Source organism: Babylonia areolata, chromosome 10, assembly GCF_041734735.1.
Source record: "Babylonia areolata isolate BAREFJ2019XMU chromosome 10, ASM4173473v1, whole genome shotgun sequence".
NCBI classification, from domain to species: Eukaryota; Metazoa; Mollusca; class Gastropoda; order Neogastropoda; family Buccinidae; genus Babylonia; species Babylonia areolata.
In genome coordinates, this window is record NC_134885.1 from 12,407,181 (window position 1) to 12,429,873 (window position 22,693).

At 39.8% G+C, this 22,693-nt stretch overlaps 2 protein-coding genes across 4 annotated transcripts in view; both read left to right on the plus strand.

Annotated features, from left to right (window-relative positions):
- Window positions 1-3,382, plus strand: part of LOC143286786 (uncharacterized) — a 289,541-nt gene extending 286,159 nt beyond the window's left edge. The window contains exon 11 of the transcript XR_013055855.1: window positions 3,359-3,382. The gene's annotated coding sequence lies outside the window, so the exon portion shown is untranslated. The remainder of the gene's footprint in view (window positions 1-3,358) is intronic.
- Window positions 1-20,935, plus strand: part of LOC143286788 (very long chain fatty acid elongase 4-like) — a 30,498-nt gene extending 9,563 nt beyond the window's left edge. For 2 of the 3 annotated variants that reach the window (XM_076594570.1, XM_076594572.1), the window contains exons 3-8: window positions 1-36; window positions 3,429-3,509; window positions 4,879-5,050; window positions 6,514-6,641; window positions 16,273-16,434; window positions 19,785-20,935. The exon at window positions 1-36 is cut by the window's left edge and continues 152 nt beyond it. In XM_076594570.1, coding sequence (XP_076450685.1) covers window positions 1-36; window positions 3,429-3,509; window positions 4,879-5,050; window positions 6,514-6,641; window positions 16,273-16,434; window positions 19,785-19,880 — 675 coding nt within the window. In that variant the 3' untranslated portion in view covers window positions 19,881-20,935. Of the gene's footprint in view, window positions 37-3,428; window positions 3,510-4,878; window positions 5,051-6,513; window positions 6,642-16,029; window positions 16,192-16,272; window positions 16,435-19,784 lie in introns of all 3 variants that reach the window. The other variant, XM_076594571.1, reaches the window with a different exon arrangement.
- The last annotated feature ends 1,758 nt before the right edge of the window (window positions 20,936-22,693 follow it).

The window sequence follows — 22,693 nt, forward strand, 5'->3', positions numbered from 1 at the left end:
GGCCTGGTTGTCATGAACTTTCACATTTCCTCAGAGGTGAGGGGTGGGTTGGGGGCTTTGGGTGTGTGTGGGGGGGGGTGGTGGGGGGGGCGGGGGAACGTGGGGTGGGGGGGGGGGTGTTGTTTGAGAGGTGGTTGTATTGGTGGTGGTGGTGGTGGTGGTGGTTTGAAATGATGAGGTTGTGTTTGTCTTGAAATTTGTTGAGGTGTTTTTTCACTGTCTTTTTATTCATGTTATTGTTGATGTTATTATTATCATTAGTATTATAATTGTTGTTGTTGTTATCGTTATTATTATCATCATTGTTGATGTTATTATTATGATTATTATTATCATTATTGTTATAATTGTTATCGTTGTTATTATTATCATCATCATCGTCATTATTATTATTGTTGTTGTTATCTTTTTTTTCTTTTCTTTATTTGTTCAATTCATTTTTGTGACCTTTTATTTTGTTGTATTTTGTAAATTTGTTTCAGCTATTTTAAAGTTTCATTTTAGTTATAATTTATTTCCTGCTTTTTCTTGCACTTGCAGTACATCTGTAGTTGAATTAATGGTGCGCACATCCTTTAGAGTGCTTTGAAACAACATACTGTGCAACATGAATGAGCTCTGCTGCCCTCATAATTGCCATAATTTCCGGCCTTTATTGTACAGTAAAACTTTTGGACCCAAATCTTACCCCTGGCATCTTAGAGGGCACTTGCACCCTATCTGTGTCTGAAAAAGTAAGATCTGATCACCACTTGAATGCAGACACTTGACAACAAACTCAACATTTGACAACATGCTTGCTCACAATAAATGTGCTTAAACACACACACACACACACACACACACACACACACACACATACACATATTGGCGCAATTTGTTTGAAATTGGCACAGAGTATCTTGAGTTTGGGCAGTTTCCAGCATGGAGACATTCATTTGTTTGGGTATTTTCTGGCATGCATACATTTTTGTACCCCTGTTCTCTCTCTTTGATTTCTCTGTCAGATTATTATCATTTACTGATACTCATTTGTCTATGACAAAGCTTAAAATTTTTTTTTTTTTTTAAGTCAGAGAAGTACTCTTATTCATTTCTGACAATTTTGCTGAACAGAACATGTCACTCACTTGCTTGTGGTATGACGTGTTGAAAACCATGGGAGATGATTATGATGGCTCAGTCTCTGGCAATTCAGCCATGGAAATTGGTGTTTGCCAAGTCAGATATTGTGATAGTGACACCCAGCGTCATCAGCACTTGACATGAACTTTTGATGCAAAAAAAAAAAAAAAAAAAAAAAAAAAGATGAGAATAATGTGAGAAACAGGTGGAAATGGGAATGGCTGTAGACGGGTTGAAATTTAAGAAATAATGCAGAAAGACTGATACTGTACGTATGTGTTTCTGTGTACCATGTTGCTGGACTACTTATGGATCCAGTGGAGAGGGGGAAAAAAACGCTGACAAGACACGTAAATTATCCAACACACAAACAGGCTTGCAGTTGCAGCATAGATAAGTGCAAACTTGATGGCGTGACCACATCATTTTACTCCACTGAAAAATGGACCAGTGCCAGCCAAACTGCAGAAACAAATAGCTGTGTTTTGCTCAGTTTGGCAGAACACTGTTTGCCGCTGATCAAGTGGAGTAGTTTGAGAAGAGACTGGCAGCTGTGGACAAATGGATGCTCTAGGATTTCGTATCATCAAGAACAGCTGTCGTTCCCTCAGGGCATAACATTCATGGTCCATTTTGTGTAACCGTTAGTGACTCGAACCACCACAAACAACGACAACCACAATCACCATTTTGTGTAACCGTTAGTGACTCAAACCACCACAAACAACGACAACCACAATCACCATTTTGTGTAACCATTAGTGACTCAAACCACCACAAACAACGACAACCACAATCACCATTTTGTGTAACCATTAGTGACTCAAACCACCACAAACAATGACAACCACAATCACCATTTTGTGTAACCGTTAGTGACTCGAACCACCACAAACAACGACAACCACAATCACCATTTTGTGTAACCGTTAGTGACTCGAACCACCACAAACAACGACAACCACAATCACCATTTTGTGTAACCGTTAGTGACTCGAACCACCACAAACACGACAACCACAATCACCATTTTGTGTCACCATTAGTGACTCGAACCACCACAAACACGACAACCACAATCACCATTTTGTGTAACCGTTAGTGACTCGAACCACCACAAACACGACAACCACAATCACCATTTTGTGTAACCGTTAGTGACTCAAACCACCACAAACAACGACAACCACAATCACCATTTTGTGTAACCATTAGTGACTCAAACCACCACAAACAACGACAACCACAATCACCATTTTGTGTAACCATTAGTGACTCAAACCACCACAAACAACGACAACCACAATCACCATTTTGTGTAACCATTAGTGACTCAAACCACCACAAACACGACAACCACAATCACCCCGGAAACTGGCAGGCGCAGCAGCCGAGTGGTTAAAGCATTGGACTTTCAATCTTAGGGTCACAGGTCCAAATCTCGGTAATGGCGCCAGGTGGGTAAAGGGTGGAGATTTTTTCCATCTCCCAGGTCAACATATGTGCAGACCTGCTAGTGCCTGAACCCCCTTTTTGTGTATATGCACGCAGAAGATCAAATGCACACGTTAAAGATCCTGTAATCCATGTCGGCATTCAGTGGGTTATGGAAACAAGAACATACCCAGCATGCACACCTCCGAAAACGGAGTATGGCTGCCTACATGGCGGGGTTAAAACGGTCATACACGAAAAAGCCCACTTTTATGATATGCGAGTAAACGTGAAAGTTACAGCCCATGAACGAAGAAGAGGAAGAATACTGCAGTCTGATAAATTAAAGGCCTGTCCATGTGTCTTTTTCATACCACATGCATTGTTAAATGCACTGAGAGCTGCAAGGTAAGAGCTGTACAAATGTACTTCTTTTTTTTTTTACAATGATCATGATTTTTTTTTTTTTAATTTTATATCTTTAATGTTATTGTTATGTTGTTATCATATATTATTATTGTTGTTGCTGTTATTATAATCATCATCATCATTATTGTTGTTGTTATTATTATCATCATCATTTTTGCTATTATTATTATGGATATTGTTATTATTATTAGTGTTATTAATATTGATATTGTTGGTATTCTTCTTCTTCTTCTTCTTCTTATTATTATTATTATTATTATTATCCTCAGTGCATTCGATAAGCCTCAGGGAATTGCTAGCCACACATGCTAAGAAGTATGACAGTTAACTGGAACGTGAACAGGCCTGTAACAAGGCTCTCAACCACGAGCAAGTCAAGTCAAGTCAAGTCAAGTGTTACTGTTCTTATTATTGTCATCATTGTTATTGATATGTTTCAGCTGTTCTACAACTCCATAAAACTGGGCTACAGCTACAGGTGCCAGCTGGTCAACTACTCGTACGATCCCCATGAGATGAGGGTGAGCGCTTTCTTCAGGGAGGGTGTGCAGACCCACTTTCATTATAATAATAATGAATAATAATGACAGTATTTATATAGCGCTGAATCTTGTGCAGAGACAAATCCTTCACACCAGTCATTCAAACGCATGCATAACTCTAAAACTGAAGAAACTGAAGACAAGGAAGAGGCAGGGGAGGGAGGCTGTCTTGTGAAGAGGTGGGTTTTAAAGACTTGAAAGAGCTGAGTGCGGAGACCTGACGAAGCGAAAGAGGAAGTTCATTCCAAATACAAGGTCCAGAGACAGAGAAAGAACGGCATCCAGCAGTGGAGTGTTTGAATCTGGGTATGCGTAAACAGAGTGGATCCGAAGCCGATCGTATAGAGCGAGATGGAGTGTAGAGGTGAAGGCAGCCACAAAGATAGGAAGGGGCAGATTTGTGAATACATTTATAACATAGAGTGCTGATCTTATACTTTATTCTGTGTGAGACAGGTAGCCAATGGAGATGTTGCAAAAATAGGAGTCGGGCAGCAGAATTTTGCATGCGCTGAAGGGACTGAATGGATGAAGCAGGCAAACCAGACAATAGGGAGTTACAGTAGTCAAGGCAAGAGAGAATGAGAGAAACGATAAGTCTAGATGTTGCGTCGGTGGACAGCTATTTCCGAATAGAACTGATGCATCGCAATCGGCTTGTAGGAACAGATGCTTATGTGAGGTACAGTCCATGTTGTGTTTTTTGGTGTTTTTATTCTTATAGCCAAGCTTTTTGCAGCGTTCCTCTGTATTCAGCATTGTCTGGACACAATAAATACAGTGTTACTTTACTGTATATCCTTATTCATCAACTCTGCTGTTGATATTGGTTCAGTTGCATTAATGATGATTGCCTTACTTTTTCAGCAGTACCTTGTAGTTTTAACCATTGTATTGTAGTGTACTGTATTGTATTGTGTCATATCCTGTTGTATTTTATCATATTGTATTGTATTGCATTGCATTGTACTGTATTGTGTTGTGTCATATTATATCCTATTGTGTTATATCCTGTTGTATTGCACTTATTGTATTGCTTTGCACTGTATAGTATTGTGTTGTATCCTTCTCAAGGCCTGACTAAGCGCGTTGGGTTACGCTGCTGGTCAGGCATCTGCTTGGCAGATGTGGTGTAGCGTATATGGTTTGTCCGAACGCAGTGACGCCTCCTTGAGCAACTGAAACTGAAACTGTTGTATCCTGTTGTATTGTATTGCATTGCATTACAGTGCATTGTATTGCATTGCATTGTACTGTATTGTATTGTGTCGTATTGTATCCTATTTCATCCCATTGTGTTGTATCCAGTGCACTGTATTGTGTGGCACTGCATTGCACTGTGTTGCAGATAGCCAAGGCGCTGTGGTGGTTCTACTTCTCCAAGCTGGTGGAGATGCTGGACACCATCTTCTTCATCCTGCGCAAGAAGAACAACCAGGTGTCCTTCCTGCACGTCTACCACCACGCCACCATGTTCCCCATCTGGTACATCGGCGTCAAGTGGGTGGCTGGAGGCCAGTGTGAGTACCCGCCCTGCCCCGCCCACCCAGCGCTGTGATCATGTCTGTCCAGCAACGCGCTTGTCAGGCCTTGGTGCATGCTTATGTATTGATGTACCTTTCTTTTTACATAATTTTACCAGAGGGCAACATTCTCGTTGCCATGGGTTCTTTGTCAGTGCGCCAAGTGTGTGCTGCACACGGGTCCTTGGTTTATCGTCTCATCTGAATGACTAGATGCTCAGTTTGATTTTCCAGTCAAACTTGGGAGAAAGGGCGAGAGTGGGATTCGAACCCACACCCTCACGGACTCTCTGTATTGGCATTTGAGTGTCTTCATCATTCTGCCACCTTTCTCTGTCAGACATCTGCCTAGCAGATGTGGTGTAGCATATATTGATTTGTCTGAATGCAGTGACACCTATTTGAAAAACTGAAACAGTTGAGCAATGTTGTTTTTTTTTCCAGGTTTTTTTTTTTTTTTTTCCAAAGGTTTATGTTTAACCCTTACATTGCCAGCTACGTTCAAGCTGCTAACAGCTGCTAGCCGGCTAAGTCAGCTGCACAGTACAGCTGAAAACTGGCAGAGATGTCAGTGTCACTCGTCAGTTCGATGCTGTATGGCACGAACACTTCTCCGCTGTCACTGTCAGCAGCAAAATCATTTTCCACCTACTGACTTTCAGTTAGACTTGTGGCTTGCTGTCCCGTATGTTGTGGTCCGAAGCAAGACTGTTGGTTACAATCTGAAGTGGTTGAAGAACTCGTTCCAACTAAGTTTAAAAAAAGCTGCTGAAAATCGCTCCAAACCGCACAAGAGTTGGTTCAGCGATGAGAAGGATGTTTCTGGTACATGTGGCAGGAAGTGCTGTCTAGGTTTGGTGTTATTTATAGAAGAATAGCGCAACTTTGTTAACTCTAATGCTGACGTTGCTGATCAGCACCAGCAGTGTTCTCCCTTCATGTGGTGTTCTTGCTGGGTGTCTCCCCCCAAATTATTTATTGAATGGCCATTCCCCCTGCCCCAGATTATTTATTTGCATGGCCATGCCCCCTGCCCCAGATTATTTACTTGCATGGCCATTCCCCCTGCCCCAGATTATTTAATTGCATGGCCATGCCCCCTGCCCCAGATTATTTAATTGCATGGCCATTCCCCCTGCCCCAGATTATTTAATTGCCTGCCCCAGATTATTTAATTGCATGACCATTCCCCCTGCCCCAGATTATTTAATTGCATGGGCATTCCCCCTGCCCCAGATTATTTAATTGCATGGCCATTCCCCCTGCCCCAGATTATTTAATTGCATGGCCATTCCCCCTGCCCCAGATTATTTAATTGCATGACCATTCCCCCTGCCCCAGATTATTTAATTGCATGGGCGTAACAAAGTGAAAATAGTTGAACCAAAGTTTAATGCGGTGCAGATTTCCCCAGCTCTGTCATAACTGTGGGGGGTTTTTCTGTTCGGGTTGGTTCACAGCATTCTTCGGGGCCATGGTCAACTCCTTCGTGCACGTCATCATGTACACCTACTACGGCGTGGCCGCCCTGGGGCCGCAGTACCAGAAGTACCTATGGTGGAAGCGCTACCTCACCAAAATCCAGCTGGTGAGTCATGCGTCAGGCCAGCCTTCACTGATCTTTCTTTTCTCTGTTTGTTTGTGCACAGAGGACACCTTTGCCTTGAGTTGTTAACATTTCTCACTTGATTTTTAAGGTGTGAACTTGAAACTTAGAAGAAAAATACATCTCCAGATAGTGTTTACTTGCTTTGAAGGTTTTCTTCTTCTTTTTTTTCCTTTTTTTTTTCTTTGCTGCCTCATCATAGGTACTGTTTCAGTAGTGTTTCTCCCAAACCACTTATTCCAAGTCCCCCTTGCACAGCCACACCCCAAGTTCATCGGCCGCAGTCTTAGTACTGCCAGCAGTCCACATGATTTTGCCAGTACGAGCATTTCTTGACCATATTTTTCTCCAAGCATGGAATCCAAGGTGGGGCTGAAGCAGAGGTCACCACAAAAGGCCACAGAAAATGTGACAGTTCTCGTCCGTATTGAGGATGATGAGGGTGCTTTCATGGAGGTTCATCTGGGTTGGGAACGTCGTGACCAACACCTGCAGTGTCAGTCAGGAAATTTGAGCATCTCTCCCAAAAACTCATCCATGAAGTGGATTACCCTCCACTGTGTGGTGCGATATTCCCAGTTGAGCCCATAGCACCATCAACTCTGGGTAGGAGCTAGCTGTAGATTGGGAAAAAAACCTCCTCTGCTGGGATTCGAACCCATGCCCTTCTGTTGTCAGTCCGCGATACTAACCACTTTGCCGTGAAGGGTGGAAGGAGAACAAGAAACAAAGATTTTCAGTCTAACACTGTTCTAGACTAACAGACTAATATGAATCCTGAACGTAGCTTTTTCACCTTTGTTTTTGTACTCAGATTTCTCGTCCCTGTCGTACAGTTTTTCTGTGTTGTCCCAAACATCTGTGTCTCACATAGTTCCACTACCCTGTCACAACTCTTTCCATAGACTCTGTTTTCACAGATCTGTGACACCAAGAGAAAGGGAGAGAAATGACATAATTATGAAGAATAAGTAGAATGGTCCAGTAGATGCAAGCGTTGTGAAGTCCAACAGAGATAAGTGGAAGATAGACAGTGAAAGTCAGTGAGCAGAGAACAAAGACGTTGCGTCAGCCACAGCAGTCTGTGTCCTTGGCAGACAAAACACATCATGTGGTGTCAGCGCTGGTTGGTGGTGGATGGGGAGTAGGTTCTTCTTCCTTTTCTTCGTTTGTGGGCTGCAACTCCCATGTTCATTCATATGTACAAGTGGGCTTTTATGTGTATGACCATTTTTACCCTGCCATGTTGGCAGCCTTACTCAGTTTTCTGGGGTGTATATTATGGGTATTGTTTCCATTACCCACCGAACGCATGGATTACAGGATCTTTAACGTGCGTATTTGTTCTGCACATGAAGAGGGTTCAGGCACTCGCAGGTCAGCCCATTTGTTGACCTGGGAGACTGGAAAATTCTCAATCCACCCTTAACCCACCAGGTGTGCCCAAACCGGGGATTGAACTTGGGGAACTCTGGCAAAATTCCAGCGCTCTGACCACTTAGCCACCACCACATCCTTCGGGAGGAGGCTGATGTTAGGATTGTTTGACACGACATCACGAATACTTCTGACAGACGTGACTAGGGATTGGTGGTCATGATGTTTCTTACACTCACTGGTCATCCTCTTGATCACAGATCCGAGACAAAATAGACGTACATCTTGTGACAAAAAAAACAAAAAACAAAAAACAGTGATAACTATCATAAAATAAAACAGAAAATAAATTTAAAAATGGAAGTACACAACCAGTAACAGAAAAACACTATTTACAGTTTATATGCACAAGCAAGTTTGCAGGAAACCTATGGAGAAGGTAGGTGTCTACAGACGTTTTGGGAAGGACAGAAGAAACATGAAGGGTGATGGCAGTGATGTATATTTTATTTTATGGGACAGCTCCTCCTTGTTGTCTGGTGTTGGTGGTATAGGGACAGGTGTCGGAATCCAGGGGGACTTAACTGCTTCTGTTGATGGAAGTTTGTTGAAAATGTGTTGATCTCTGAAGAGGACAAACTGGAATGGTTCTTTGTTTGATATGTTATTTTTAGACTTCCTGTTGTTTGAGTTTGCTCATAAAGCGATCACCACTTTCACATTACCTGGCATTATCTTAACTGTGAATGCCATCATACATTTCCAGTTCTTTGTTGTCTGATGTCTCAAATCAGAGTTTATTACTGTTTTGGGGTTGTTGTTGTTGTTTTTTTGTTGGTTGTTTTATGTTAGATTGATGCACTGTTCATGTGTAGCAGTTATCTGTTCGAATCACTGCATGGTTGAGTTGACAGACATTGCAGTCATTAACTGTTGTGTTGGAAGACAGATGTATAGACACAGACCTCTTGCAGTATACCTGCTGTACTGCATGACAAACTCTGATGGACAGATGATCAGCCGTTGTGTAATTGTGCATCAAAAAGGTTGTGGTACATGAGTAAGCACACAGACACCCCCCATCGACACACACACACACACAGAGTTTCAAGTCTCTTATGCCTAGAACGCTGTGATTTATTGTGATGATTTGCTGGTAAGTTCTTTATTTGTCCTGCCCTGCCCATGCCCCCGTAATGAAAAAGCGAAAGAAGGCCTCTAAGCTGTTGTTATTTCTATATGCACAAAGTATATTCCAGGGTTGTTGTTTTTTGTGCGTGTGTGTTTTTTTGTTTGTTTTTTTAATTGTGATGTTCATAAAAATTTTAGAATTAACATGCTATTTTGATTAATGACACACACACACACACACAAAGTAGAGTTGTTGTTTTTGTTGTTGTTGTTGTTAATCTTATACCTTACCATAACTACTCTTTATCTATTTCTGATGTAGTCACAGTAGTTTACAGCTTTCACCTGACTGGGCATTGCATACTGAAAATGTTATCTTTTATAAATTATAGATATCTTATACTTTCCTATGTACAAGTGTAAAACGCTAAACCACTCCTGTGCCAAAACACGTGTGTCTTTGCAAACTTTTTTTTTGTTTGTTTTTTTTGTACTGTATATTCACAGTAAACTCTGTGATTTTTTAAATAGAAATTTGTCATGCTTAATGTCACTTGTGAGAGCTTAAGGGCAGAACTGTTATAGTTCAGCCAGGCCAAGCATATAGCGTGCGCGTGTTCGTGGAGTGTGCGTGCGTGCGTGCGTGTGCAAAATGCAACCTCTTGAGACGATGGAAGCAGATGGGTGTGGGACAACCTGGAATGGTCGAAGGTTTTATCACAGTGTTTTCATTGCTACACCTACGTTTGCAGGTCCTGTGAGAAAAAAACAACGACAACAAAACAACAAATAACTCTGGACGCTTGGCTGTTGTTGAACACGTCTGTCCGTAGCTTGAAATTGCCCTGTGTTGGGGTTGGTTTGAGGGTGGGGCAAGGGGCAGAGATAAGAAAGAAGAGGCATGGATCATGTCCTGTTTGACCTTAGGGGTGAGATAAGAAAGAAGAGGCATGGATCATGTCCTGTTTCACCTTAGGGATGAGATAAGAAAGAAGAGGCATGGATCATGTCCTGTTTCACCTTAGGGATGAGATAAGAAAGAAGAGGCATGGATCATGTCCTGTTTCACCTTAGGGACGAGATAAGAAAGAAGAGGCATGGATCATGTCCTGTTTCACCTTAGGGGCAGAGATAAGAAAGAAGAGGCATAGATCATGTCCTGTTTCACCTTAGGGACGAGATAAGAAAGAAGAGGCATGGATCATGTCCTGTTTCACCTTAGGGACGAGATAAGAAAGAAGAGGTATGGATCATGTCCTGTTTTACTTTAGGGGCGAGATAAGAAAGAAGAGGCATAGATCATGTCCTGTTTCACCTTAGGGATGAGATAAGAAAGAAGAGGCATGGATCATGTCCTGTTTCACTTTAGGGGCAGAGATAAGAAAGAAGAGGCATGGATCATGTCCTGTTTTACTTTTGGGGTGAGATAAGAAAGAAGAGGCATGGATCATGTCCTGTTTTACTTTAGGGGCAGAGATAAGAAAGAAGAGGCATGGATCATGTCCTGTTTCACCTTAGGGATGAGATAAGAAAGAAGAGGCATGGATCATGTCCTGTTTTACTTTAGGGGTGAGATAAGAAAGAAGAGGCATGGATCATGTCCTGTTTCACCTTAGGGGCGAGATAAGAAAGAAGAGGCGTAGATCATGTCCTGTTTGACTTTAGGGGTGAGATAAGAAAGAAGAGGCATGGATCATGTCCTGTTTCACCTTAGGGACGAGATAAGAAAGAAGAGGCATAGATCATGTCCTGTTTCACCTTAGGGGCAGAGATAAGAAAGAAGAGGCATGGATCATGTCCTGTTTCACTTTAGGGGTGAGATAAGAAAGAAGAGGCATGGATCATGTCCTGTTTTACCATAGGGGCAGAGATAAGAAAGAAGAGGCATGGATCATGTCCTGTTTCACCTTAGGGATGAGATAAGAAAGAAGAGGCATGGATCATGTCCTGTTTCACCTTAGGGACGAGATAAGAAAGAAGAGGCATAGATCATGTCCTGTTTCACTTTAGGGGTGAGATAAGAAAGAAGAGGCATAGATCATGTCCTGTTTCACTTTAGGGGCAGAGATAAGAAAGAAGAGGCATGGATCATGTCCTGTTTCACCTTAGGCATGAGATAAGAAAGAAGAGGCATGGATCATGTCCTGTTTCACCTTAGGGGCGAGATAAGAAAGAAGAGGCATGGATCATGTCCTGTTTTACTTTAGGGGCGAGATAAGAAAGAAGGGGCATAGATCATGTCCTGTTTCACCTTAGGGGCGAGATAAGAAAGAAGAGGCATGGATCATGTCCTGTTTTACTTTAGGGGTGAGATAAGAAAGAAGAGGCATGGATCATGTCCTGTTTTACCTTAGGGGCGAGATAAGAAAGAAGAGGCATGGATCATGTCCTGTTTCACTTTAGGGGCGAGATAAGAAAGAAGAGGCATGGATCATGTCCTGTTTCACTTTAGGGGCAGAGATAAGAAAGAAGAGGCATGGATCATGTCCTGTTTGACTGGATACAAGTCACATGCAGACGTCTTACCTGCAGAGTGGTATTTCCCCACAGTTAGGAATCCATTACATTTCATCATGACAAAAGCGCGCTAAGCATCCATGTTAATAAAAAAAAAAGAAAAGTTGTAGAAACGTTTAAGGAAAAGGAGATGATAAAAGCGATTTACAACCTATGATAAAAGCGATTTAAAACCTATGTATTATTTTTGCATGTTGAAAAAAAAAAAAGATATATTTTTATCTTGTTGCTCTTTTTTCTTTTCTTTTTTTTCTTTTTTTTTTTCTTTTTTTGCGTGTTGCTTTTTTGCATGCTATGCTGACATCATCTGTGCTGCAACCTTCTGGCATTAATACATGCTTTCCCACAATGGTGTTGAAGAAGTATGAGGAGACAAAAAAAATAATAAAACCATGTTTCACAAATTTTATATTTGAACTGGACAGAGAAGTTTCGCATATTTGGAATTGATAGATTCATTCGACTTATGTATTCGCATTTCTTTCTCTTTTTCTTGTCAACTTCTGTTACTTTTTAATATTGTATTCTCAGCTAATCTCTTACGTTTTATTGGATGTGACAGGAGAAAAAGATTTCTGGTTGTTTTCTGCTATACTTTGTAAAAATAAAATCTCTTATAATTAAATATAATGGAAAAAAAAAGCTACAATAACTGTTTGGTATTAAGATAAAAAAAAAATATACTTGAGTAAAGATCAAGTGTAATGTGCCGAAACTGAATGAGAATTAACTGTGCTAAGTGATTTGAAACTAATCCCAACTAATTGTTGTTTCCTTTTAAGTGTGGGCATTAAATTCATAATAATTGTTATGACTGGTACCATCTTTATTAACAATTCTGCGCTCCTGTTTCCTGCAATTTAACATCTTTTCCTTCTCGTTCTTTTATTTTTCCTTCTTTTTTTTTTTTCTAACAGACTCAATTAACTTTAACAGAGTAATTATTTCTTAGAATGTCTGTTTTACAAATCTAGCAAAATGTGTATTGATATTGACAGTTTCTTTCATCAGAATAACCATTATTATTGGTTATAAAAGAAATATTAAAAAAAAAAAATCTTTACCTGTAATTCGTTTAACATAGAAGATGGAATGGAAAACTTGAAATATTTCTTTGGGAGAAAACCATATTTTGATTTACATTTGTGTGTGCATTTATTGGTGTGCAGTGGACCATATTTACTTGTCATAGGTTGTACCTGTCCTTTGTTAAAAAGGTGGTCTGACCAGCTGAAAATGTTGTTTCTATTAATCCTTTCTTTCACAGCTAAATGTCAACTACCCGGTAGTTCTTTCCTCAAGACAAAGTCATAAATATTGAAATTAAAAAAAGTGATTTCTTTTTCAGAACTGACTCTTATTTGTATTAAGAAAACACTTTTATACATAGAGCTCCCACCCTTTAACGAAATATTTGCATTGAAAACAATTTTGAAATTAGGCACAGTAAGAATAAGAATGAATCATACATTCTCTTGTTTAATGAGCAATATATCTATCACAATGTTCACATAGTTATGGTTATCTATGATCATTAAAAGTCAGGGTACCATGAGTTTATAAGCAGCTTTGGTGAAAAAAGTGGATTGTTTCAAACACACAGTCAACACTGTGCAATGCTTTTTCCTTTTCTCAGATTATTTTTCAAAATGACAATGATACCCTATATCTCATGCATTGTCAGTGCATGACATTTGAATGTGTTTGTGTCTTTACTTTTGTTTGTTTTACATAGTCAGGAATTTGCTCTCTGGTACCATTTTTTTTTTCTTTAGATCTAGTGATTGAAACTAGCTGGATCAGAAAATGAATGATACAGTTCATATATCAGGTTTGTTGTTGTTGTTGTTTTCGATAACTAATGGAGAATTTGTCACTGTAATGGTGATTTGTTTGTCCATGTAAAAATGATTTAGATTGAAAAGCAGTCAGTATTTGGACTGTATATTTCTCCATACAATACAGTGTTTACAAAGGAAAAGGAAAGTCAAGTTTACTCACACATGATTTATATGAACTTTTGGTTTTTAATGCTCCTGCCCATATGAAATCATATGCAGCATATTTTTCTACAGAATTTTGTCAGGGACATTTGCAGAAGGTTCTTTTATCTGCTGGACACAGGTTTATGATTTCACCTGAAAGAGCTCCCATTGAATGCATGTGAAAGAACCATGACTCAAGTGAAGCTGTTCACGGATCAGATTTCATGTTGATAGGAAAACATCTGTCATGGTCATGTTTTTCACACAAATACTCATGGAGAAAAAAATTTGCCTAACAAAATTTTACACATGCACACACGTATGCACACGAAGAAAAACATTTCACAGTTGACGGTGTGGATGGGATTGAGAAAACGGGCCTACGTTGAAACTAAGTGATAAGCTAGAGTAGCGCCAAGATAAAAGCCTCGAACTCCAGAATTAAAATATACACTGGAAATGAGTACGCTTTTTTTTTATGACATAGCTGTGACTTTTCCATGAATCTGCAATAATCAGAGATATGAGACCAGTCCACACACACGCACGCGCGCACGCACTCACACACCACACACAGACACACACACAGACACACACACACACACACACACACACACACACACACACACACACACACACACACACACACACACACACACACACACACACACACACACACACACACACACACACACACACACACACACACACACACACACACACACACACACACACACACAGACTTGGCATCTTAGTTATTGCTACTTTGTTTCCCAGATAAAACATACTTTTCCCACCCCCACTGCCCCATCCCTCCCTCCACCAACCTCTCTTGGGGAAGAAAAAAATAAAACTGCCAGTTTTCCGTTAAAACTGAACAGTCTGTTTTCCATTTGTGGTGTAATGTTGCAGTTGCTTTGCATACTTTTACATCATAAACGGTTTTAATCTCAGTAGGGTGTGTGGCATAAAAAAAAAAGGATTAATTGTCGTCTTGTGTTTGGCTTGATGTAGGTGTCGTGTACAGTTTATAGTTTTATTTTGTCCTGCATGATCATTTGCATGTTTATGTTTGAAATTTCTACAAATAAAATTGTGCATTTTGTCAGCATTTAACGGTTTGTGCCATATACTATGTATATGTTCTGCATCTTTCATTGTGCTTTTACAATTTTTTTTCTTCTTCTTCTTCTTTTTTTAATTTTTTTTTTTTTACTGAGCTGAATGACTTCAGGATAACCTTATAGAGTTTTTGATGTAGACTAGACAACAAAAAAATCTCTTTTTTTTTTTGGATATGACTTTTTTTTTTTTATATGCTACTGAAAAGATGTAACAAAGTTTGGGTTGTTTTTTTTTTTTTGTTTTTTTTTTTTTTTTAACTGAAGTGGTTATATTCGAACAAAATACACAGCTAAGAAGCTTGCTATTTTATCGTCAGTATCAGAAAAGCATCAAATGTGTATTGAAAATACTCTATAAACAGTTCTTGGGATATTTTGTTTGTTCAAGGTTACAAAGTTACTGCATTGATTTTCTTTGATTGTAGATAACTGGATAACTGCTTTGGTTTCCAAAACCATGAAGGAGTGTCACCAGTAAGTTCAGTAAAATCCCTGCCTCATGTTCAGACCTTTTGAGTCGCTTGCTCAGTGACCAGACCTGTGATTTCATGAGTGGTCTAAACTCTGCTTTAAAATGGATCTTGTGACATACATACCCTAGTCAGTTGTCAGATTTCATCATGTAAGTGATTCAAAAAAAAAAGAAAAGAAAAATAAAAAAAGAAGAAGAAATATACAACAGTTGATTTTCTTTAAACTCCTGCTGCACCTTTTTTTTTTTTTTTTTTTTCTGAGATTTTCCCGTTTTATAATTCATTTTTTTTATTCATTTTCAAAAATTTAGATTGTAACATACATAGCATGTAAGAAAAGCACCTCTCTCAACATTTCATCTCTTCATTTTAGTGCCATTGCTCTGCTAAAGCCGTTAAGATAAAAAAAAAATCATTTCAACTCAGTGTCATAGTCGACTGGACTTTGATCATTCTGATTATTAACAGATATTCTCATTTTGCTTGAATTAATGTGGGGAAAAAGTGTTTGATTCCACACAATAATGGTCTTACAGCAGAAATGATATTTGGTAACAGAAGTATTGTAGGTTAACCCACCTTGGTTCAGAGGAAAAGATCTGTGATGACTGATACTTGTAACAGTGCACTTGTACTGTTAACAGTACACATGTACCTGTAATAGTACACCTGTACATGTAACAGCGCACCTGTACCAGTAACAGTGCACACAACCCCCCTCGCCATCTGATCCATGCCTCTTGTTTGTTGTTGGCTGTTGTAGTTACAATTCTTTCTGGGGCTGATATACGCCATTCAAGCCATCGCGATGGATTGCCAATACCCCATGTGGATGCAATATGCTGGGATTGTGTATGGCATCACGATCATAGCCCTCTTCGCCAATTTCTATTTCCAGGCCTACATCAAAGTGAAACCCAAACAGGTAATGCTCCTCCCCCTCACCTGTGTTTTTTTTACCATTCCATGTGAATTTTTTTGTTCTTTCTGTTCTGTGCTGTGGTAGGTACAGTTTGTGATTGGCATCGTCCATGCTGTTCAGTCCCTTGCCACAGGCTGTGAGTTTCCCGGCTGGATGCACTGGGCGCTCATTTTCTATGCATTTACCATCCTTATGCTCTTCGTCAACTTCTATTTCCACGCCTATATCAAGGCCAGGCGCCTCAAGGTAACCTTGTTCTCGTTGTCAACTCTGTTAAAAAAAAAAAAAAAAGATGAAAAATGCTTTGGGTATTTTTTTGTTGTTCGTTTGTGACTGGCTTCTCATTGAAATGTGCAATAAGTTTTGTGTGTTAATATGACTGAATGAGATGTGCAAAGATGCTGCCCATAACGGATGTGACAGATTTTTGAATGACAAAATGAACTGAATGGAAAAATATGAAAAAAATCTCGGTGACACAACTGAAGTTCAGCACAGTTTACGTTGTTCTGTCAAGTGTTCAGAGATGCCAACTGTTATTATTTCGCCATATTTTGTTACGTTCGATCGCAGTTTGTTCCGACATTACACCAATGTCAAAATTGTTCCGGCGAGTTCATTTTCTACTACATAGCATGGTCACATGCATTCCTGTCGTAACATTACCCAGAAGCTCTAGACCTATTGATCACAAGGCCAGGGCAGTCACTACTAACTTTGGTCTCACTTGATAATGCTCAGCTAATCGCGTGCATGTTTCCATTGAAACAACATTGAATGGACCAGTTAGCTTGATTCTTTCAACCCTGCGCCTGCCTGAGAGGCGAGCACCGCTGATCACCGTTCTCCGCATGAGCCCGCCTGACAGGCAGGCAGAAAAGCCCATTTATTTAAATGGGTTCATCAGATCATTATTTTGCATTAAACTGCCAAGTGAGGGAAGTAACTCCAGCTTAACTTCCTTCCTCACTGGCACGCAAAGTTTTGCTCCAAAAATTGAACGATTAGTGTGTTTTTTATCCGGTTTTCCGCATTAGTATGGTAAAACATTCTTGCAGTGAATTCAACCCGGATGATGACGATTTGTCTTATAAGTCATCTGATAATTCTTGGGAAAGTGAAGGAGATTAAATTAGTAACCAGTCTAGTCAAAGTGGCGGATATTTCAAACAAGAAGATAGCCCACAACCTTCAACATCGACAGAAGCTGATGTTTTACTATTTCTGTTTTTAATGTTAAGTTACAAGTAAAGTATTGCATCCTCCATCTTGAGACTTCAGCAGTTTGTGTCAAAATTATATTTCAGTCATTATGTGAAGTTCAGTAGTTATTGGTTGAGCGGTTGCTATCAATTTGTGCCTGAAGTGAAGCACCCCTTCCTGTTGATGCAGCCAGGCCAAAACATGGCAGGCTGGGAGGATTGTACAACAGAAGACCCTAAAGGGCTGAAAGGGTTCATTGTTAGCCCGAACAAGAGAGAACATGGCTAAATCGACTTGCGTCTCTGTCAAACAGCATCTATGCCCGGCTGATAAAACATATGTTTGCGGATATGGCTTGGAGTCAGAGTGTTCCTACCAAACTCAGAGTGTTCCTACCAAATTCAGAGTGTTTCTACCAAACTCAGAATGTTTCTACCAAATTTCCTGATTGTTCCTGCAAACGCTTGACAGGGCTTGGCATCTCTGAGTGTTTGTAAGTTTTCTTTATCGTCTGAGGTTCTGTCAGGTAAAATCACCAGTCATGGTAGAATTCGAAAGAACATGACTGATGTCAATTCTTTATTTGAAACCTACAACCAGAACTGACCTGGGTAAAATCATTTTGTCTTACTTTGATTTTGATATTGAAGGATGATTTCATGTTTGTGTCTTTGTCTGTGTCTCTGTGTGTGTGAATATATTGCCATGTTCTTTGTGTACATTACAAGAACAGAAAAGCTTTTGTTGTAAAACACTCTGAGTTCTGAACAATGTTAGATGAGTGTGTTATAGAAATGTTTCATTCTTTTTATCATCGTAATTTCACTTTAAAAACAAATACTTATCTGTTCAAGGATTCTTTGGTGGGAGATTGAAAGCTATCAGAATTTTGAGGAAGACATTAAGACAGGGTTGTTGACAAATTCTGAAATCAGTCCTTTCCGGTGGAAAACATTAGGTCAAAGGCAAAAGATTGGATGATAACTGAATGTGAGCATTGAAGGATTTAGCACTTTCCACATTTTAACTCTCTCCATACGAACGGCGAAAGAGACGACGTTAACAGCGTTTCACCCCAGTTACCATCATCCAAATATTGCAGACGGAAGGCTCTTATACTGAAGAGGTGAATGTTGACAAAGAAAAGCACAATTCTGACGACGGAAGCTAAAGGTTGGGTTATTCAGACACCCACTGGACATCCGAGGGGTCTGTGTAGAGGAGAAGAGAGGACTAGCCGTACTGAGTGAGTTAAACCCATCGAGCTGGGGTAGTGTTTTTTGAAATTTTCAAACAGAATGATGTAAGACAATATAAATTCTTTATTTCTAAGGATATCAGCATTCAGGGCCTGGGACTAAACATGACGCTCAATGAGCTGAAGAGAATTGCCCACAGCAATGTCAGGCACATTCATTCGGTTACATTTTTCACTTTGATTGCTTAACCAGTCATTGCCTTATTACGTCGTCTTCTTCTATCATGGGCTGCAACTCCCACGTTCACTCTTATGTACACGAGTGTGCTTTTACTTGTATGACCATTTTTACCCCGCCATTTAAGCAGCCATACTCCGTTTTCAGGGGTGTTCATGCTGGGTATGTATTTGTTTCCATAACTCACCGAGGCTGACATGGATTACAGGATTTTTAACATGCATATTTGATCTTCTGCTTGCATATACACATGAAGGTGGTTCAGGCACAAGCAGGTCTGCACATATGTTGACCTGGGAGATTGGAAAAATCCCCACCCCTTACCCACCAAGCGCTGTTACCGAGATTCGAACCCGGGACCCCCAGATTGAAAGTCAAACGCTTTAACCACTCGGCTATTGTGCCTGTCTTATTATGTCATGTTGTGTTATGTTCGTGTGACTTGAATGGAAGACTGTGACGCATGGTACTGCTGTGTGTTGCAGTGGCGGAGGCCTTATTACGTCATGCTGTGTTGTGTTCGTGTGACTTGCAAGGAAGACTCTGTCCTCTGAATTGTGGTACTGATGTGTGTTGCACAGGCGGAGGCCTTATTACGTCATGTTGTGTTGTGTTTGTGTGACTTGCAAGGAAGACTGTGTCCTCTGAATCGTGGTACTGATGTGTGTTGCATTGGCGGAGGCCTTATTACGTCATGTTGTGTTGTGTTCGTGTGACTTGCAAGGAAGACTGTGTCCTCTGAATCGTGGTACTGATGTGTGTTGCACAGGCGGAGGCCTTATTATGTCATGTTGTGTTGTGTTCGTGTGACTTGCAAGGAAGACTGTGTCCTCTGAATCGTGGTACTGATGTGTGTTGCACAGGCGGAGGCCTTATTATGTCATGTTGTGTTGTGTTTGTGTGACTTGCAAGGAAGACTGTGTCCTCTGAATCGTGGTACTGACGTGTGTTGCACAGGCGGAGAAGAAAGCAGCAATGGCAGGCAGTGGGAAGGAAGCCAACGGCCACGTCCAGAACGGAGTCGTCACGCCGGAGACAAAGAAGAAGAAATAAAAGGAGAAAGATTGTGTCAAGCTGTTTCTGAATGGGTGGTTGTCAGCAGGAAAAATTTTGTTGAAGAGAGAAGTGAATGTTTGCCTTTCAGTTAAGTTTCCTTTTTCACCATTCTTTTTTCGTTGTTTTTTTTGTTTTGTTGTTGTTGTTTTGAAGGATAAACCAAAAATAACTATCACATATTATGGTTTGCCTGTTTTTTGTTTGGGTTGTTGTTTCCTTCGTGAGAACATTGAGCAATGGCTGCATTTGTTGACTGCTTTTGATTTTAGCATGAAAATGTACTGTACCTTTTTTGTGTGTGTCAATCAGAGTCGCGGAGGTGACCATTAAAATCATGTTCTGCAACAAACACATTGCAGAAATATAAATAGAGCATGCCTGAATTATCCAGGCAGCTCCCAGCTTGTGATAAAAAAAAAATTTTAAAACTATGAGGAGTCCGTATATAGCAAGGAGAAGGCGGGAACAGTGTCCTTGTTTCTCCCTTGTTTTACTGAAATCCCCACATGTTGATCACACATTGAAAGTCGACATTGTCATGGTTTGGCTTTTCATTCATTATGCTACAGTCTGTTTAGAAGACTTTTTGTCATTTTGAATGGATTTTTTTTTTCTGATGAAATTTGTTACTATTTCTTTCAGATTGCCTTTTAAGGGTCATGAGATGCATATTTGACTGCTGACAGACAGCCATTATGGTCCAAGGGAAAAGAAAAAAAAGATTGATTGGCTGATAGGCTGCTTTTATTTGTTAGTCCCTGTTCGAAGGTCATTTGTTGATTCGTTTGCAAACCATTGTGAAAACCTTTTCATTTTGACTTTTTTGTCTTTTTTTTTTTTTTTTTTTTTTTTTTTATAGATAGATAGTTACTTTGGGATTCAGAAAGTTAAGCGGATGATTAGCAAAAATGTTAAGTGCATTTGAAAGGTAATGATGGAATGACATGTTCTTGAGATATTAATCCAGTTTTAGTTGTTGGTTTTTGTTGTTGTTTTGTTTGTTTTTTCATAGTTTTACTGTGTGTGGACTGGCCCGTTAAATGGTTAAAATGTATATGATTTTATTAGAAATAAAAGTGGGTGTGGGGGGGGGGGGGGGGATGTCACATGGGGAAAAAATCAGACTCCACATGAAACTAATGCTCTGGAAATGGCTTGAGAAATAAGTTCAGCCTTCTGAAATCAGGAAAGCATGATACAGTTCGCAAAGTGCACAAACAGCTCACAGTTCATACCAAAAAAAAAAAAAAAAAAAAAAAAAAAAAAAAATTCATTTCATTTCATTGTTACATATGCATGATGAAGTTGTTCTTTGCTTTCCGTTTGTTTCCTCCTGCCTGCAAACCTATGGACTGATGTATACACTTCATTTGCTGCAGAGTTTCAGTTCAGTTTCAGTAGCTCAAGGAGGCGTCACTGCGTTCGGACAAATCCATATACGCTACACCACATCTGCCAAGCAGATGCCTGACCAGCAGCATAACCCAACACACTTAGTCAGGCCTTGAGAAAAAAAAAAGGTGAATAAATAATAGATGAGTGTACATAAATAAGTAAATAAATAAATAAATAATAATTATAATATATAAAAAAGGGGTAGTAGTAATAATAATAATAATAAATAAATAAATAGATAAATAAATAAGACAACAATGATGATAAATAAGCAAATAAATGTAAAATATGAAGACACACATTCACACATGCACCCACACATGCATAACAGATATGCACCAAACATGCAGTTTCACAGATATGAAAGCACAGTCAAATACACATAAACGTACATGAGCCCCAACACACACACACACACACACACACATTACCCTGCACCTCCTCTACCCGGTACCCCCCTCCTCCACGCACTCATTTCTAGGCTACGTATCGCAGCTTCCACGGCACACACACACACATACACACACACACACACACAGAGATGAACACTTACTGCAGAGTGTGTGCATGTGTGACACTGCATGCTGTTGGTTTCCTCTGTTCCTTTGGTGACTGTTATACAGTCAGAATTCTTTAATTCAAATTGACTTTTTTTCTTCTTTTTTTTCTTTTTTTTTTTTAATATTTGGTAACATTGACTGCTGGTTGTGTTTTTCACATCTGTGATATTGGTCGACATGTATCATGTGATCCTTTTGAAAAGAGGAAGGGAATACAGTGTTACAGATATAGAGTATGATTTTTTTTTTTTTTTTTTTCACATTTTTGTTGAGAACCGATCATCTCTCTTTACATTACCTGGGAATGTTGTTTTTTGGAATTTTGTTAAGGAACAAATCATCACTTCATTACTTGGGAGTGTTGGGTGTTGTTTGTTTTTTTGTGTGTGTGTTTTTGTTTTTTAAGAACAGATCATCACTTCATTACCTGGGAATGTTGTGTGTTGTTGTTGTTGTTTGTTTGTTTTTAAGAACAGATCATTTCATTACCTAGGAATGTTGGATGTTCGTTTTGTTTTGTTTTGGATCTTAAGTTCATCACTCTCAGTCTTCATTTTGTGTGTTGTTGGGGTTTTGTTGTTGTTGTTGTTGTCTTTCTTAATAAAGAGATCACCACGCTCTTCATTAGCTGGGTATTGTTCTGAGAGCATGACGGGCGCAATAGCCGAGTGGTTAAAGCGTTGGACTTTCAATCTGAGGGTCCCGGGTTCGAATCTCGGTAACGGCGCCTGGTGGGTAAAGGGTGGAGATTTTTTCGATCTCCCAGGTCAACATATGTGCAGACCTGCTAGTGCCTGACCCCCCTTCGTGTGTATACGCAAGCAGAAGATCAAATACACACATTAAAGATCCTGT